Here is a 19,978-nt window from a genome sequence, read left to right on the forward strand (position 1 = left end):
AGCCACACATTTGGGTGGTTTGTGCACGGGCATCCCAGCAGGAGAAGGAGAGAGGCCCTACAGGGGTCAGGGGTCAGGGGTTAGTTTTTGGGAGCAAGCAGACCGGAGATCAGCTACATCTGTGCTGAGATTCAAAACCAGACTCACATCCTTCTTCTCAGTATCGGTGTGTGTGTGTGTGTGTGTGTGTGTGTGTGTGTAGCACCAAAGTTAAGCATCTTAAAGTCTTTAACCAGAAACAACCTTTTTCTGTCTCAGATAACATCAACATTTTGCACTGTGACCGTCTAAAAGTCATCCATGGAAATAATTCCAAACATTCGAACCATGCTTGTCACATGTCACAGAAAGGAACAAGGAAATGACAAAGACATGTTTGAAGTCGCTAAGATAGCTGCGACAAGTAGATCCTTTTTTTCTGCATATCAGAGAGAGTGCAGTGCCACAGTACGTCGACCTCTGCGACCAGCGCCCCTGTACAGGAAGTCTGGACTGGATCTCTGCCCCACTGTCCGAGTGCCATCCCTGCTTTTCTTTGATAAAAGAAAGGCGAGCCTCCGTCAGCCACATTCATTGTGGCAGCTTGGTAATTAACTGGTTTCATTTTAGGGTTCTGGACAGTAGGTCACATGGGTCTGTAACCAGTAATAGCTATTCACACTGAAACTGGTTAATGCTCAAATTCTTACCTTCACTGTTTCACAAAAGGGAATGTCCACAATTTAGTCTTTTAGTTGCAGAAATTTTTTTAAAGCATTTTAGCTGAAGAAAAGCAAAAGCAGAATCAAATTATATTAATAATCACATAATAATGATCAAATCACATCAATTATACTTATTTAATTAATCTAAGAATTTATAAAGACAAAATAATAATCAAGAACAGTGACAGAGGTGTCAAACATCACATTACATTAGTGCTGCCGTGCTCCGAATCACATATGTGTAAAACCCTAATTCAAAAATTCCACTGATTCTACTTCCAAATGATTTGTAAATCAATAGAATACAGAATAGGACATTAACACATAGAACATATTGTCACGCCCCGCTCTGGGGGTACAGGAGCACAACATAAGGGTTAAAAAAGGTGCCCTGGTCCCCAAATTCAGAAACAGCCAAGTCACAGATAAAGGTGAGGTTTATTGCTACACCAGTCGTACCAAAACTGAAAGCAGGAACTCCAGGGTGAACCAAAAGCTACCTAAACTAGACAAGGACAAGCGCTATCCCAAACTCCCAAATTTAATAAACAAGAGAAAACGTACAAGAATAAATGGGCAGTTCAACACTTCTGCTTCAGTGCTGTTTACAAATGGACAAAGCTATTTACAGTACTATACACTAAACCTAGTTGTTGTCAGAACACACACCAGGATTAAATACTATGAGTTTGGCAGCTGAGGACAGGTCTGCCGGAGACAGCGGCAGCCATGTGTACGGCCCTGTCCCACTAAAGTCCTAAAGTCCAACTTTACGAACACAATGAAGTGTTTCTTTTTGAGGACGCAGCTTTCAGGTCTGTGCAGCAGTCTCTAAACGTCTGACGACTGAGGAGAGCACTTTCTGATATAACAGTCCTGGCTCTGCTTTGGTGTCATTTTTGTTTCGTAATGTAGTAAGTGTGCCTTTCCAGAAGTGTAAACTGCCAATTCCACAGGCACTAATGCGACTCCATGCCATCAGCTGAGGCTGATAGCAGGCCAGATGGCCTCGCTCGTCTTTAGTTTGAAGGATGCAGTGTCTGTATTTTCCAGAAAGAATTTCACATTTTGTGCCAATATTAATCACAATGGCAGCTTTAGGATATGCTAACCAAAGGCCATATTCTTCTTTATTGTGCTGCAAAGAATAAAATGATCAACTGATCTTTATTAGTTGCAGATGTTTCTGTATCCAAGTCTTGAAGCAGTACTTTGAAGCACTTGATACAGTTTATCATTCTGTCATTGCAACAGGACAGATGATTAGTGGAGCCTCATTTCGTCCTGATTTATTTGTACAGGGGCTGAAGAATGGATGGATGGTGTCAGAAAAACTATCTGTGAATGTAAACATTAGCACTTTGGCATCTACATTGTAGAAGGACAACAGTCCCTTGTCATAGTCAACATAGATTCCGACCCGAGATGGTCTGATGTGAACCGTCAAGTTGGTCGATGGTTCTGTTCGGAAGGCATACTCGGACTGATCCCGGAGACTGAGAAACCAGTATCCATGGGCGGGGCTCACGGTGATTTTACCCTTACGGTTGATGGACCGACTGGCCACGCCCAGGTCCCAATCAGTCTTCCCCCCCTACCTCCACCTGTAAGAGGACATTATGGTAATGATGCCACAATTAATTTAGAGATTGGACACCGAATCCGCAGTGCATGAAGTGCGCTTTGATCTTTAACGTGGATGTCATAGTTTTTCCAGTTATGATGGGAGATCCCCCATATGTTAAAAAAAGAAAAAAAAACACGAATTAAACAGTAAGTTAGCAAAAAAGAAACACATATTCACACAAAACCTTCTTACTAAATTCAAGATGTCATAAAGTTCCCTTTGCTCATGTCTCCATGTCCCCATCAGATGGACTGCTTTGTTTGTACATAGAGACAGAGTTTAAACTAAAAGAGCTTGTTTCCATATTGCCTACCTCCCAGTAATGGCGCCCTGAGTTGAAGCCCTGGTTGGCCAGCACACACACTACCCGGTCAAAGCGTTTCAGGTTGTCTGGTACCACCTGATGGCGATCTCCACAGTGAACCCTCTTCCCATCTGCTGAGACGGTGAGACGTGGGTGGGCTGTGGTGGGATCCAAAGTGATGTCAACTGACAGATACAGTGATAGAGCAATGGTTAGTTCTTCCATCCTGTAACACTGCTGACTTAACTTGAGTTCAGGTTAAGGACAGAATGATGTCCGGTACTTTAGAACACACAAGTTTGACAGAAAACTGTAAATGCCAAAATATAAGAGACTGTCGTTAAAATGGAGTTTCTAAAAACCTGCCAGTTTAGCTCGGGGCTCAAACAAAAGTAAACGCTAAAAGGATTTAAGCCCTTACCTGTATATTCTTGAACCCTCCTAACCTCTGCAAAGAAAATGTGATAAATTTACTTCTTGACATTTTCTTCAAGTCATTTATTTGAAGAAGAATATTAGTAGTAATACGATGGCACAAGTTCAAAATGGCGGCCAACCAAACCGGTTTGGCCGGTTTCGTGCGTGTGCGCATGTGTGTTCAGGTGCTGGGGGTATGCGAGTTCATGTGTGGAAACACACAGGGTGTCAGAGAGGTTATATGAGTTCATGTGTTTTTAACTTAATTTAATCAAACCATAAGGTTTTTAATTAAACTATTTTTTGTCACTTTGGCGTGTCTCAACATTCATTTATACAGACATATGTGTCCTTAAGAGCAATTCTTTGTTTTTGCGTGTAGGGGTGGAAGCTGTTTTTGTTCACAGTGCGCTTTAACAAAGTGCGAATGCTTTATATTTACATCTAGTCAAAAGTGTTGGTAATAGTGTTTTAATCACACTAATTTTGTGATTCTGACAATGTCTCAGCAGGCAGTGATGCAAGTATTTTATTTTATAAACCACTCAAATGGGAATTTCTTCTGAATGGACAATGTCAGCCTGTTCACAAGTCTTTCATTTAATCAAACCACTAGTTTTAATTTAACTAGTTTTTACGCATCTACTGGGGTTTCTTTCACGGGTTGATGCGATCATTTTATTTAAAAATCAGGATTTCGGAATGTTGAACTAAGAGGGAGATGGAGCCAGCTAGTTTTTAACACAGTAAATGGTCACAAATAACATTCAGACCCTTTAGAAAATAAATGCTATAAGCAGGCAGTATCACTCTTTTCAAACTAATCGTGTTTTAATCAAACTCATTTTGTGATTCTGATGTTACAGCAGGCAGTGATGCAACCATTTTATTTATTTAAAAACGGATCATTTTCTTCCGTAAGGAGTTTCATGGTTTCAGAGTAGTTTTTAACACAACAGATGGTCGCAAATAACATTCAGCCCTTTAGAAAATAAATGCTGCAGTGATACTTCTAAAACCAGTCGCACAGACCCGCTCCGTCTTTTCAACAGCCGGTTAATTGTTTGAATTTGTTCAGGATTGCAAAAGCCCACTGAGGGTATCATTTAATTGTTGTGATTCCTTAGGAAAAGGTAAAAGATAGGTGTATCACTTAGCTGTTGAGAGTACCATGTGAACAAGGGCCTGACCTATTGTTTAAAGTGGCCGGTATCGGCTCTTTTTGTAATTCCTCGAGAAGGTAAAAAGGTAAAAGGGGCAGGTGTAGCAGTCGGGTGGGGACCCCGCCTATTGTCTGAAGTATCGGCTCATTTGTAATTCCTTGAGAAGGCAAAAGCCCTGAAGGGTCTCATTTAAATTGGCTGGAGACATACCTTTCTTTTTGGAAACACCCATCCTATATAAGACACGCTCAGAGCCTGAAACCCTTAGCCATTTACCCGTCAAGATTCGCTGCGGAGCATACCATTTTCTTTGAGATCATCAAAACTAACATCGTTCTTTATAACAAGGACATCGTAAACGGTAAGTAAAACAAAACCTATTATTGTATTTTTAAAGGTGTTATGTTAACATATTATAGGATATTCAAACAATTTTTTTTCCTAAAACAAAAGCTTAATTTTTAGGAGTTCGGGAGAACGGCGCAGGACCCGTTTCTTTAGAAACGGGCGCTTTTACAGCTGGAACGAGTTCTCTAACAAGCACAAGGTGTGTACAGAATTACGGTATTTTTAAATGTATGTATGTTTTAAACTTGCGATTGTTTTAAATTATGTAATAACAGCGTTTTTCTTTGATCGTTCCAGGGTTAACAAACTGAGCAGGAAAACATTCAGACACAGAGACCACAGAGCCCAACCTTACAACAGGTGTGTATACAACGGGATGTATAGTTGTGTATTTAAAAAACAACAACAAATGGATTTAAGCAATTACAAATGTTCTAAAACCGACCGTTTTACACATACAGAGCCACGCCAGAGAACCGTGTGTGTGGAGAAGCAGGACCGTCCGGAATAACGCACACTACAAGGTAAGCATAGGTATATATAAATGAGATAAAAAGAGATAGAGAGGGAGACACGCTTATTCTGTTGAAATGGGTACATGTATAAAAGGTTTTAACACATGTCTATCTTCACAGGCTGCAGAACAGTACCCCTCCTCATAATGATCAGGACACCGTACGATCCCTGACGTTTTTGGAACGTTTAAGCAGTATCGACCTCCCAGAACAACAAAAACCTGGAGCTTTGTACAACAGCGGAGAGTCAGAACCGATCTTCATCAGCGGACCTGCAACACCCCCGAGTGAGTGGCTGCCTCGCGATTTCTCTGATGTTTTTGAGTACAGTATATCAGATTTTGATCTAGTTCATATACCCACCATCCCAGAATGTGCCAGAAATAGCGATGATTCACTCATAGATTTTGAAGAAAACAGTATAACAGACTCTCAAATATCTGCGGCTTATGATGCTTACATGAACGTTGCAGACGCTCAGCCTGCTGAACAGACCTATTCTGCTTCAAAAAACGATATACTATCTTTGATCGATGCTAAACTCAGCCAACAAGCGGTACAGAGGGATGTGCAAGAAATAGCAGCTAAACTCAATCAACATCAAGCACAGGGCAACTTGCATGAAATAGCTGGTGGTCTAACTAGTACCCGGCAGGCAATAAACAGTACCTGGGGTTTATTAGATCTCATTAGTACCCGCTTTTTAAATCGCTGACTTTTAAAATCCACACCATGGACCCACCCCATAAATTATTCAAACACAATGATGGTACCTCCACTCGAGCTAAATGCTTTGACTTTGAGGCTTATAACCAGTGGGCTGCGCAAATAGTAAACAAATGCCAAGTTTTGCATGCAAGACTTAGTAGTGTAGCTGCATCATCCTCATCCGATACACGTCCTTGTCAGACTGTTCCTACGCCGGCTATTGCTGCTAGGGCTATTGTTGTTAATAATGCTGATTGTACACCCGCTGTTGCACGGGCCGCTGCTGTTACTGATGCTAACCGTATAGCTGGTGCTGCTGGTGATTTTGCGTCTGATGCACAACCTAGCCGGGTCACCTCTGCTGCTGCTACTGCAGTTGCTATTGAGCCTGTTACCGCTTCTACTAATACTTCTGCCACACATGCGTGTCCGGGCGCCGCTGCTGATGCTGCAACACCACACACCCCCTCAATCATTGCAAATTTCTCACAAATAGATACTACAGTAATCGAGCCCGTTGTGCAGCCTGGGTCTGGCAGTCGCTCTCAGCCACACATTAGAGAGATACCTAATTTTAATGCTCGTGAATTGCGTGAGCGCCTTGATTTTAGGGGTATAAGTCTCGATCATCCAGAACAAGTGCCTGCGCGAGTGCTTAGCCAATGTGATATACAGAGCTGTGGCTGGATCCCAACAGGGCAGCGTTCTAAACGTGGTCCTGCGTGGCCCCTCGCTGGCTTCAGATGTTCAGGCTGTTTTAAATGCTGATGATCGGTATAATCCGGAGCTGTTTCTCGATCAAATTGCACAAGTTATGCAGAGTAATGATGCATCACCGATAGGTGATGATGGATTAGAGTTTATTGTCACGGTAGCTCAGAACAGTAGTGGCGGGGCTCGCTTAAGACTGGCGCACATACCTTATGATGAGATTCTCTCAAAGAAAGGCAGACATTTATACATACCAAACAACACACACAACAATTTGTGCTTCTCCCTATGCATAGCACATTCATTAAACTCATCATCCTCTGAGCATGAAAAACTTGCTACAGCTAAACAGATACATGCTGAAGTAGGTCTATGCGACACACAGCAAGTATCATTCTCTGATGTCGGTAAATTTGAGAAGCACTTCAACATTAAGATTGTAATCTATTACCACACAGAAGGGTGTAAACGCCTGGAATGTTTTTTCACACATGAAGAGCCAAACACAAACACGTTGATGATGTATCTCCATAATCAACATTACCACCTGATTTTAAACCCGCCCACTTTTTTGGGGGGATCCTATGTGTGTAATTTCTGTTACAGTATATATAATACACCATTACAGCACAGCTGTAAACATAGATGTAACACATGCTACACACTCTGTCAACATCACAGGGGTCCCACAGTGAAATGCAGCAACTGTAACCGCATCTGCAAATCACAACACTGTTACCAGCAACACAAATTACCTGAATTAAAACACAACATGATCCCCTGTGATAATATGAAACATTGCATGCACTGCGGCAACACATATAGAGAATCCAAGAAATTGCCACACAAATGTGCGCAGCCTAGATGCGAGCACTGCCGCGAACCTAAATTAGCAGGAGACTCCGACCATCAGTGTTTCATACAGCCTGTTGAAAAACAGAAGCCTAGCGATAAATACATTTTATATGATTTTGAGACGCGGTACCACAACGGTAAACACGAGGCTAACTTTGTGTGTGCGTCTGATTTGAAGGGCAATAAGTTCACATTTAATACATTAAAATGTGTGGAGGCGTTTGTGCAGCATTACAGACGCCCAAGGTTTCGTGGGTACACTTTCATAGCACATAATGCATCTGGCTTTGATAATTACATACTCCTGGAGTACTTTGTCAGACAGAGCATAACACCTAGTGTCATAATGAACGGCAGCTGTGTGATTTTGATGCATGACCGGGACTATGACCAGCGGTGGATTGATTCGTTCAGCTTTTTGCCCATGGGCCTTGCCAAAATACCCTCTGCCTTAGGTTTTCAAGACCTGCAGAAGGGCCATTTCCACACAGGTTTAACACGAGGGATAATAAGCATTATGTGGGCCCGTACCCAGACCCCTCCTTCTACGGCTATGAGCACGTCTGAAAGCGATAAGGTGCGATTCATGGAATGGTACCAGGTTGCCTCACAGAATCCCTTTGATTTTCAGGCTGAACTCAGGCGTTACTGTGTTAACGATGTTGATGTCCTGCGTAAAGCATGCAGCATATATCGTGACACTCTATTGGGTTGTACTCAAGTTGATCCATTCACGTATACCACCTTGGCTGCATTTAGTATGGGTGTGTATAAAACGCTGTTTCTGCCTAGAGACACGCTCGCTCTCACATATGATGGGGCATACGTTGAGCAGAATAAAACGTTTTCTAACGTCTCTATCGAATGGCTTCAATATGTGTCCCACACCACCAACACAGTGGTAAAACAGGCTCTCAGAGGAGGCGAACAGAGGGTTGGGCTGTATTTTGTGGACCCCACAAGTAATACTGTCATGATCCTGGGTCCTTTTGACCCAGCGTTTTGTGTTTCCTATTATTGTAATTTTGGTTCTGTTCTTCCTCGGTTAGTGTTCATTCTTTTCTACCCGTGTATCCCTGTGTTTAGTCTGCGTTTTTGAGTCTGTGTCATTACGTGTATGTGTTTCCTGTTTTACTTTAAAAGTCTCTGTCTTATCTCAGTGTGTTCAGTTTACTTTTCCCCTGTCTCGTCAGGTCGGATTACTCCCAGCTGTGCCCTCCTTTTGTGTCTCATTCCCTCGTTATCCTTCTGTGTATTTAAACCTCGTGTCTGCCTCTGTTAGTTGCTGGTTCGTCTGTGTTGTTTCCCCTCAGTCTCCCTGCGTCTCTCCGTTTGTATTTCCCCGGACCTTCCTGCACCTTCGTTTCTGGTTTGTTTTGTTAGTTTTACCCAGTTTAGGTTTTCCGGTTTCATGTTCACCTGCCATTGCTGTTTGTACCCACTGCTGTAAATAAATACTCACCTGCACCAGAGCTGCCGCCTTTTGGGTCCTCTCTACAAACTCCACACGCCTGCCACACCGGGCGTGACAAATACAGCTTATGAATTTGCAGGATGTTTTCACCACGGATGTGTTAAATGTTACCCCGAGAGTGAAGTAAATCCTGTCAGCAAAGCATCCTATGGACTGCTGCATCGCATGTTTTGTGACAAAGTGGATGCACTGAGATCACAACACAGTTTGAGCGTAATAGTGATGTGGGAATGTGAATGGGCTGCCTTGAAGCAGACAGACCCCACAGTTATGGCTTTCATGCACACATAGAGAAAGCCAGAACGCCTGAATCCCCGAGACGCCCTTTTTGGTGGTCGCACGAATGCTCTAAAGCTGTAACACAAGACTGCATGTGATGAAAAAATATTTTACTACGACTTCACCAGTCTCTATCCCACAGTGCAGTCTAAAAAAGACTATCCTGTAGGACACCCTCAAGTCATTTACACCAACTTCGACAAGCTAGAAAATTATTTCGGCTTTGTTAAATGCACAGTGCTCCCACCTAAGGGTCTTTTTCACCCCGTCCTACCCTACAGGTGCCACGGCAAACTGATGTTTCCACTCTGCAGTATGTGTGCTGAAGACCAGAACCAGCACACTGCATGCGGGCACAGTGACAGCGAACGGGTGTTGAAAGGCACTTGGGTCTCATTTGAGCTTGAAAAAGCTGTTGAGAAGGGATACAGGGTTCTTTCTATTGATGAGGTGTGGCATTTTCCCAATAAGACCGACACATTGTTTAAAGACTATGTGAAAGCCTTTCTAAAACTAAAACAGGAGGCCTCGGGGTATCCAGAACACGTGAAGACACCTGACGAACAGCAGAAGTACATAGACGAGTATTATGAGGAGGGTATAATGCTAGACCCATCCAAGATTTGTGTAAATAAAGCTGTTCGTAACTGTAACAAGCTGTTGCTAAACTCGTTATGGGGTCGTTTCAGCATGAGGTCAAACATGGCATCATCTGAGCTCATTACAGACCCTTCCAGATTTAGCCAGCTAATGTTTAGCGACCAGTACGACGTGCGACAGTTTTGTTTCATCTCTGACGATGTCGCAATGGTGCAATGGCGCCACGCCGATGGTAGAGCTTCCCGTGTGAAGGACGTTAATGTCTTTGTCGGGGCCATGACCACTGCACACGCCAGACTCATGCTGTATGATTTGCTAGACAACTTGCAGCAGCGCGTGCTGTATTGTGACACAGACAGTGTCATTTTCATGGCACGCCCTGGCGACTGGATGCCTCCTCTAAGGCCGTTTCTGGGGGATCTCACAAGCGAATTAGATTCTGGAGAGGGTGGTGTGGAGGATTACATAGCGGAATTTGTTTCCGGTGGGCCAAAATGCTACGCATATCACACATCGCTGGGCAAGACCCAGGTCAAATGTAAAGGCGTGACACTGAATGCATTAAACTCCAAAGTTGTCACCCACGACTCCTTGAAAGGTTTAGTCCACAAGTTTGTAGCCAATCAGACATCAGACGCACACCTAGTTGCCGTGTCTGATAGCATCAGATGTGATAAAAAGAAACTTCATTTGAAGAACGAAACCGTTGTGAAGAAAGTTAAAGTTGTTTACAATAAGCGCCGTGTGCTCCCAGACTATGCAACCCTACCTTATGGATTTTAAATTAGATCAGGGGTTTGATGCCAGGTTGCAGCACCCGTTCAGCATGGTGGTCAGCGGTCCCAGTAACTGTGGCAAGACTTTTTTTGTTAAAAGCGTCATTGAAAACTCTTCCCGGATTATATCACACAGCATTGATAACATTGTGTATATATACTCATGCTGGCAGCCACTATATGACCAACTTCTTAAGATAAGAGCCATAAACTTTGTTAATGGTATACCCGAATCTCTGGCTGATGACATGCTTCTGCCTACAGACAAGAACAATTTGTTAATTATAGACGATGTAATGAACGATGCCGCTAACAATTTAGAAGTACAAAATGTGTTCACAAAGTATGTGCATCATAGGAATTTGAGTTGTATATATCTAGTTCAGAATTTGTTTATTCAAGGAAAATCCAGTAGAACCATATCCTTGAACACTAACTACCTAATATTGTTTAAAAATCCGAGAGATAAATATCAGGTTATGCTTTTAGGTAGGCAAATGTTTCCTGGTAATACTAAATATTTTATAGAATCGTTTAATGATGCCACATCCACAACATACGGGTATCTTTTAATAGACTATAAAGCTAAGACACTGGACCATTTAAGTCTCAGAACAAATTTACTATCAGACGGTCCGGTTGTTTACATTCCAAAACAAAAATCAGCAAAGAGGTGAAAGGATGTCATCACGCCTGCGGAGGAATCTGTCTCTTTTGGAGATGATATACAAGGCTCCCCCTACTCTACGCAGAGTCATTATTAGTAATTCAAACTTAGATTTCATCAGTGCGTTGTGTGAGATAGCCTTTAACGTATTGCATGGTAACATTCCACTGACCAATCAGCAATACAAACAGCTAAAAAAGAAAAAAACAATAATCAGACTGTCTCCAAAAGTTGAATCTGTTCATCTGGATGTAGACTTCTTCAGTCTTCAGAGACTGAAGAAGTCACTTGGATGAGTGACGAAACGTTTCTCCCACAAAACGCTACGTCCAGATGAACAGATTCAACTTTTGGAGATTTACTTTCCTGGATGATTGAGAATGCATCAAGAAATAATCAGACTGATTGCTGACAAAAAGATCAAAACTTTGAAAAAGAGAAAGACAATCAACCAATCTGGAGGGTTTTTACTGCCGTTATTAGGGGCGGCAATCCCTTTCATAACCAGTCTGATAGCAAACAGGTGAAAATGGAACATGTGCAAAAGATGTTTTTGGTGCCCCAACACCAGTTGGACTTAATAAAGCAACAGCAGCAGTAGCAGCACACAGGCAGCATCAGACAACAGGCTCAGAATGAGTTGGACAAGGAGATGTTTCATGTGTTACAAGATTCTGACATAGATGTATATGAGAAAGCTAAAAAGTACAGCGATATTCTCCAAAGATACCTTACGCTTGTGAGACAAGGTGCCCGTGAAAAGAATGTATTGTCTTTATCACTACCGGAACAATTTAACAGGGGTGTGCAACCCCAGTCGGCGGACACATCGGCTGTTCATGGTGATGCAGGGGTGAGGGATCTTGTTGCGGAGAATGTTTTAACACATATACCTAAAAGGAGTAGGATGAATGCAGAACTTATTCTATCAGCGGTGAGCCGTTCGCCAAACTTGATTTCTTACAATGACAAAGGCGAAATTGTTGTTGATAAACACACCATCCCGGGTTCACACATTTATGATCTGATTAAAGCCGTCACAACCACACACACACCTTCTGAGGGTTTGAGACCTATCGGCTGGACAGAGTTTTTAAAAGCTGTCTCAGATTTAAACGTACCGTTATCAGCCATATCTAACACCGGCATACGTAAGACCATCGCCATGTATAAAACCGATCACACAGTGCCTGAAGACCCTGGTTTTTTAAAACACACACCAAAAAAGAACACCCCTGGCGGACCGCTGCGACATAGTACACTAAAAAAAATAAAGAATAAAAAAAATAAATTAAAGGGGGGTCCTCGAGTTTAACTGCTATTTCTTGCACATCCCTCTGTACCGCTTGTTGGCTGAGTTTAGCATCGATCAAAGATAGTATATCGTTTTTTGAAGCAGAATAGGTCTGTTCAGCAGGCTGAGCGTCTGCAACGTTCATGTAAGCATCATAAGCCGCAGATATTTGAGAGTCTGTTATACCGTTTTCTTCAAAATCTATGAGTGAATCATCGCTATTTCTGGCACATTCTGGGATGGTGGGTATATGAACTAGATCAAAATCTGATATACTGTACTCAAAAACATCAGAGAAATCGCGAGGCAGCCACTCACTCGGGGTGTTGCAGGTCCGCTGATGAAGATCGGTTCTGACTCTCCGCTGTTGTACAAAGCTCCAGGTTTTTGTTGTTCTGGGAGGTCGATACTGCTTAAACGTTCCAAAAACGTCAGGGATCGTACGGTGTCCTGATCATTATGAGGAGGGGTACTGTTCTGCAGCCTGTGAAGATAGACATGTGTTAAAACCTTTTATACATGTACCCATTTCAACAGAATAAGCGTGTCTCCCTCTCTATCTCTTTTTATCTCATTTATATATACCTATGCTTACCTTGTAGTGTGCGTTATTCCGGACGGTCCTGCTTCTCCACACACACGGTTCTCTGGCGTGGCTCTGTATGTGTAAAACGGTCGGTTTTAGAACATTTGTAATTGCTTAAATCCATTTGTTGTTGTTTTTTAAATACACAACTATACATCCCGTTGTATACACACCTGTTGTAAGGTTGGGCTCTGTGGTCTCTGTGTCTGAATGTTTTCCTGCTCAGTTTGGGTCTCTCCAAAGATCCTCAGGATCTTCTATACAGGCACTGTGGAGAGTATCCTCACACAGAACATGACAGCGTGGTTCGGGAACAGCTGTGTGAAGGACCAAAAAGCTCTCCAGAGAGTGATCCGTACAGCAGAACGCTGCTGCAGGATTGCTCTCCCCCCACTTCAGGACACCTACACCAGGAGATGCCGGACTAGAGCAACGCAGATACTGAAGGACCCGTCCCATCCTGGCAACAAACTGTTCCAACTTCTACAATCTGGTAGAAGGTTCCGCATCATCCGGGCAAGGACAGAGAGACTCAAGAAGAGCTTTTATCCTCAAGCCATCCGGGCCCTAAACCAACACCCCCCCCCCACACACACACACACACACATGCCATCTCACATCATCTATAATTGACTGAGACTCTGCTCCAGACACTCAATTCCTTTAACTTCCTTTAACTTTAAATATGTTTATATTGTCCATTCTGTAAAATAGTCAGATGTCTATTCATATTAATGTACAGAATTCACCTGCTTGCTGCTTCTACTGCACATTCACCCAATGTATATACTATATATATATATTTATAATGTTATCCCTCTACCCCCCCCCCATGTTTTTGCACATGTCGAGGAGCGTGTCAGGATACATTTCACTGTGTGTTATACTTGTATAACTATGCATGTGACAAATAAAGAACCTTGAACCTTGAACCTTGTTAACCCTGGAACGATCAAAGAAAAACGCTGTTATTACATAATTTAAAACAATCGCAAGTTTAAAACATACATACATTTAAAAATACCGTAATTCTGTACACACCTTGTGCTTGTTAGAGAACTCGTTCCAGCTGTAAAAGCGCCCGTTTCTAAAGAAACGGGTCCTGCGCCGTTCTCCCGAACTCCTAAAAATTAAGCTTTTGTTTTAGGAAAAAAAATTGTTTGAATATCCTATAATATGTTAACATAACACCTTTAAAAATACAATAATAGGTTTTGTTTTACTTACCGTTTACGATGTCCTTGTTATAAAGAACGATGTTAGTTTTGATGATCTCAAAGAAAATGGTATGCTCCGCAGCGAATCTTGACGGGTAAATGGCTAAGGGTTTCAGGCTCTGAGCGTGTCTTATATAGGATGGGTGTTTCCAAAAAGAAAGGTATGTCTCCAGCCAATTTAAATGAGACCCTTCAGGGCTTTTGCCTTCTCAAGGAATTACAAATGAGCTGATACTTCAGACAATAGGCGGGGTCCCCACCCGACTGCTACACCTGCCCCTTTTACCTTTTTACCTTCTCGAGGAATTACAAAAAGAGCCGATACCGGCCACTTTAAACAATAGGTCGGGCCCTTGTTCACATGGTACTCTCAACAGCTAAGTGATACACCTATCTTTTACCTTTTCCTAAGGAATCACAACAATTAAATGATACCCTCAGTGGGCTTTTGCAATCCTGAACAAATTCAAACAATTAACCGGCTGTTGAAAAGACGGAGCGGGTCTGTGCGACTGGTTTTAGAAGTATCACTGCAGCATTTATTTTCTAAAGGGCTGAATGTTATTTGCGACCATCTGTTGTGTTAAAAACTACTCTGAAACCATGAAACTCCTTACGGAAGAAAATGATCCGTTTTTAAATAAATAAAATGGTTGCATCACTGCCTGCTGTGACATCAGAATCACAAAATGAGTTTGATTAAAACACAGTTAGTTTGAAAAGAGCGATACTGGCTGCTTTGGAGAGAAAAGGCAACGTGTTTTAAAAGCAGCCCAATAGCTTTTATTTTCTAAAGGGTCTGAATGTTATTTGTGACCATTTACTGTGTTAAAAACTAGCAGCCTCTGTCTCCCTCTTGGATCAACATTCCAAAATCCCGATTTTTAAATAAAATGATCGCATCAACCCGTGAAAGAAACCCCAGTAGATGCGTAAAACTAGTTAGATTAAAAACTAGTGGTTTGATTAAATGAAACGCTTGTGAACATGGTGACATTACCCATTCAGCAGAAATTCCCATTTGAGCCATTTTTAAAATAAAATACTTGCATCACTGCATGCTGTGACATCAGAATCACAAAATGAGTGTGATTAAAACACGATTACCAACACTTTTGACTAGATGTAAATAAAAAGCATTCGGGCTTTGTTAAGGAGCACTGTGAAGCAAAACAGCTTCCGCCCCTACACGCAAAAACAAAGAATTGCTTTTAAGAACACATATGTCTGCATAACTGAATGTTGAGACACGCCAAAGCGATAAAAATAGTTTAATTAAAAACCCTAATTAAAAACACATGAACTCATATAACCTCTCTGACACCCTGTGTGTTTCCACACATGAACTCGCATACCCCCAGCACCTGAACGCGCATGTGCACGTGCACAAAACCGGTCAAACCGGTTGTCAAACCGGTTTGGTGGGCTGCCATTTTGAACTAATGCCATCTTATTACTACTAATATTAACATATAAAGAATTGTGTGCTGTCATTAAAACACTTACTCGGGTTGGGTCTAGATAAAGACTGGTTTGATGACGCCTGCTGACCTATCAGTAAGGAGAGACACATTTTTGTAATGTTCAGTTAATATTTGATGTTTGTTAATGAAAACATGACCATTCAGAGTTTGAACGTAGAACTACAGTAATGCTATGATGTTCTTTTTTTGGCTACCAAAATACCAAATTGAAGATGTTGCTGTTGTACAGACATTCCATTGAGTTGTAAAGGTTTAGGAGACACTATATGCATTTTGAATTTTCAGCATGACTTTACTGCCCAGTTTAACTTGAGGTGGGAATGAAGACTTACAGATTTCTGGCAGTATTCGCAGCTCTTTGTGAAACTGCTCCATCATCTGATTGACAGACCTGAGAATCACACCTGACGTCAGCTGAGATGACACAGAGACTCCGGACCAATTCTTAGCCTGCCGAGGTGCAGACAGGGCAGGGTACGTCTGCAGGGGGACAGGAATGTCATAAAGACATATAGTTTATGTTACATATCATGTTAATCATACTATATGCTCAAAGTAGCCAAATTCCAGTTAGTTAGGGCCAAATGACTAATTCCAATAATCACCTATTTCATTTTCAGCTGCGGTGTAGGAAAAGGTCCACCCTGGCTGCACTCTCTTCTGCACCTCTCTTATGCACTGTCCTTCAAAATCATTCATGTACTCCTTACATGTACCTCTCATTGAACTCTGTCCAGGTTCTACTAACCTTCATTCTCTCTTCTCTCCAGAGCATATCTGCTTGTTTTCAGACTCTCGTCCATGCACTCCCTCCCCTCACTGCAGATTACATCTGCAAACATCAGTAGTTTCTGCTGGAAAGGTAGTTGGCAGTGGTTCCTGGAGTTTGTACCAAAAACCTCCCAGTAAATGCTTTGGTGCTAGCAGATTGCTACTGACTACCTACTGGCTGAGCAGGAGTATAAAAACCAAACCAGAAATGCCTACAAAGTAGAAGTCGTGCCTCAGCCACAGCCAATGTGTTTCAAAAGACACAACATTTAGTTTAAGCCTAATCTTCTCTTTTTCTTGTTTGTACAACCTTTTTCACTGTTTCACTTCAGCTCGGAGAATCTGTCACTTCCAGTAAACTACAGTGCTACAATATGCTGCTGACCAAATCAATCACAAACTTTTTTGCCAGCTGGTTGGGGAATGCACCATCTTTTCTAATGACCGGTCGACTGGTCCAAGGCTTGAGGAAGAAATTTCCCACTGACTAACAGCAACCTCTGGCAACTGAATGGGCAACACTCATCAGCTTTATTCACTCGTTCCCGATGCCACCACGAGCACCTCTACAACCCTCTCCTCCCTGGTCACGTGTCTGCACCCTAACAAACACTGCTTATACTGAACTGTTTTGTGAGCGTGACTGGGGCGCCTGAGCTTTTAGTACAATTTGTGTAACTGTGGCTCTCAAAGCTCAAAATTATCTGACAATCATTTGGTAGTTTTATGCAAACAATAACATAAAAGCATCAGCAGTAAAGAAAAAAAGTGAGTGAAGAAGACATTTTCATGTCTCCCAGCAGCTAGTGCCTCTAGCATGATGAGTAAGGGCTGATCCAGGGTTTCACATTTCTGCATCTCAGTTCTCACCTCATCAGTATATTCCTTAACTGGACTTATAGCTACTTTCTGGATCTGTTATTGTGAGTAACTGGTGGAGCACTGCAAATGTATTACGTCTGTATTATTTTATCTGGTGCCTCATTTCATTATTTATTCATACCTTGAGAAAGAATATGTAGTCCTCAGACAGAGCCAGCTGACTTAGTGTTGTGCTCCTCCGTTTAAGCTCAGCTATTTCTTCTTCCAGCTCTCTCAGCATACTCTGAGCTCTGTGTTCTGCTGCTCGAAGAGTCATCTCTATCACCTGGGTGAAACAGAAAGTGTGTGTTCATGAATATACCTACAAATGTCTCGTCTACTTTGCGTTCATTTAAATAACTAAAGGTCCTTAGTGTGTGCAGTATGATTGTCTCTGTAGTTGGTCACCTCCAAGACTTCAGCTTGGCAGTGCTCCACGCTGGAGATCAGCTTGGAAAAAGCACAAACGGCTCCATCCGTCTCTCTCTCGACAGCATCCTGATTAAAGCACAAACAGCAACAGACACCAGCGGAAAAGTAGAAAAGAAGAATTCAGAGACAACCATAAATCCAAAACGTGACAAACTAAAGCGTGCTCAGTCATCGTATCTGTTCTGTCATTTTCTTTTCTGAGAAATTTCATTAGACATGAACGTGTGAACGCAAACTGTTTTTAAGGACAAATGTCAGCTAAAGATTTCTGCTCTCTGATTGGCTCCTGGGACAATATAGCATGCTATCTTAACAAAACAAACAAACAAAGTGCACGTGTTAGAGAATAAATATATACAATCCTTAAGCGAAGATTCTTCCTGCAGTCGTACTGACACCACATCACTCACCTTTATCTCTCGCAGGGAGCTGTGTATCTCCTCCACTTTTCTCTCTCTCTCACTGATGAGCTCCTTTAGCTCCGCCTCAGTAATACCTAACTGAGCCTGTATGAGACAGGAAACACACACTGTGTCCAATAACCAACACATTAAACATGTTCTGCTGCAGTTGCATGTATATAGTTTGTTGGTCAAAGACAGTTTATATAACTTTGATTTAAAATCAGCTGTGGGAGTGTCAACTGACAAACACTGAATATATGATTGAAGTGCAGATCTTCAGCTTTAATTCAATGGGTTTGACAAAAACTGTGGAACCAGGTATCTGTGTTACTGCTGATAGAAGTAGTATGAAATCTAATGAGTGAGGGCTGCACTCACTGCTCAGATTCACCCAAATGCTGCAAACATGATTGGATAATGAGCTAAAGCAAAAGCATTCGAAGAGTTTATCAAGATAAAGAAATGGGATATTATAGCAAAGTCTGTCACCCTAACTCAACTCTATAGAGCAGCTTATTGAATACAAAACTGAAGGCACAGACACACACGAACGAGCAGCAACTGGAGATGGTTACAGTTTAGGGTTCGAAACATCAGGCAGCCATTTTCATTAAAATATTAAATACAGGCCTTATATTTAGATGTATGTGAATTAATACATAATTCAACTTTTAAAATGTTTAAAATAATCTAGTTCACCTTGAGCCTCTGAAAAAGCGAGACTGTGTAAAAATACTTTTAATTACTGAACAGTGAGTGTAGTAGTTTTGCTAAAGCTGCTGAATGAAAGCTGAAAGCCTGCAGCCACATCTGGATTCATTTCAATCCACTGTGGTACTGCAGACGCAAAACTAGAGACACACTTCTAACAGAGTGTGGATGATAGCACAGCTGTGTGCTCCAGACAAGAGTTTATCAATGAGGATGTTCACAGCTCCACGTGATACTCTGACCTTTGGACATGCCAGTCCAAACTGGAATGCAGTGCAGAGATGGTCGGAGGAGAGCGAGGAGGCTCTTAAGGATTGTTTTGAGTCGACTGTGTGGGAGGTGATCTGTGACGACCACGGAGAGGACATCGACAGCCTTACTACATGCATTACTGACTATATTAATTTCTGTGTGGATAACACCGTACCTACCAGGACTGTACGGTGTTTCTCCAACAACAAACCTTGGATTACTCCAGAAATTAAAGCTGTCCTCAAGCAGAAGAGGAGGGCCTTCAAATCCAAAGACAAAGAGGAGTTGAAAAGGGTGCAGAGAGAGCTGAGGGGACTGATAAGGAATGGGAAGGACAGCTACAGGCAGAAGATGGAGAACCAGCTTCAGCAAAACAACGTTGGTGAAGTCTGGAGAGGCCTCAGAACCATCTCAGGCCACAAACATCAGAACTCTCTGCCTGGGAGGGATGTGAGGTGGGCAAATGAACTGAATCATTTCTTCAACAGATTTGATTCATCCATGAGGCAGTCTCCAACATTGGCTGCAGACTCACCCACCCCCACTGCTGCTGTTCCACCTCAGACACTTCACACCTCCTCTATTCACCCTGCTCACCCCTCCCCACCCCCAACAACAGCATCCAATACACACTCAACACAAGGCTCCAGCCTGTCTCTCTCAACCACCCAGGTTAGGAGGGAACTAAGGAGGATTAAAGCCAAGAAGGCAGCGGGTCCAGATGGCATCAGCTCGAGGGTCTGCGAAGACCAACTGTGTGGGGTGATGGAGCACCTCTTCAACCTGAGCCTGAGGCTGGGAAGAGTCCCACAGCTCTG

At 42.4% G+C, this 19,978-nt stretch overlaps 1 protein-coding gene and 1 long non-coding RNA gene across 7 annotated transcripts in view; one reads left to right on the forward strand and one right to left on the reverse strand.

Annotated features, from left to right (window-relative positions):
• Nucleotides 1–825: 825 nt before the first annotated feature.
• LOC100702690 (E3 ubiquitin-protein ligase TRIM41) overlaps nucleotides 826–19,978 on the reverse strand; it is a 32,081-nt gene continuing 12,928 nt past the window's right edge. For 3 of the 6 annotated variants that reach the window (XM_019355290.2, XM_019355289.2, XM_005465358.4), the window contains 8 exons: nucleotides 18,204–18,299; nucleotides 17,770–17,859; nucleotides 17,504–17,647; nucleotides 16,062–16,209; nucleotides 15,752–15,796; nucleotides 3,057–3,083; nucleotides 2,645–2,820; nucleotides 826–2,308 (listed from right to left, as the gene is read on the reverse strand). In XM_019355290.2, coding sequence (XP_019210835.1) covers nucleotides 2,285–2,308; nucleotides 2,645–2,820; nucleotides 3,057–3,083; nucleotides 15,752–15,796; nucleotides 16,062–16,209; nucleotides 17,504–17,647; nucleotides 17,770–17,859; nucleotides 18,204–18,299 — 750 coding nt within the window. In that variant the 3' untranslated portion in view covers nucleotides 826–2,284. Of the gene's footprint in view, nucleotides 2,309–2,644; nucleotides 2,821–3,056; nucleotides 3,084–14,069; nucleotides 14,164–15,751; nucleotides 15,797–16,061; nucleotides 16,210–17,503; nucleotides 17,648–17,769; nucleotides 17,860–18,203; nucleotides 18,300–19,978 lie in introns of those variants that run through there. The other 3 variants (XM_019355292.2, XM_019355291.2, XM_019355293.2) reach the window with 3 other exon arrangements.
• On the forward strand, nucleotides 3,091–5,370 carry LOC109199941 (uncharacterized). Its single transcript, XR_002060196.2, has 4 exons — nucleotides 3,091–4,762; nucleotides 4,861–4,923; nucleotides 5,025–5,087; nucleotides 5,199–5,370. It is a non-coding gene; the product is annotated as an uncharacterized LOC109199941 (long non-coding RNA).

This window comes from Oreochromis niloticus, linkage group LG6 (assembly GCF_001858045.2).
Source record: "Oreochromis niloticus isolate F11D_XX linkage group LG6, O_niloticus_UMD_NMBU, whole genome shotgun sequence".
NCBI lineage: Eukaryota > Metazoa > Chordata > Actinopteri > Cichliformes > Cichlidae > Oreochromis > Oreochromis niloticus.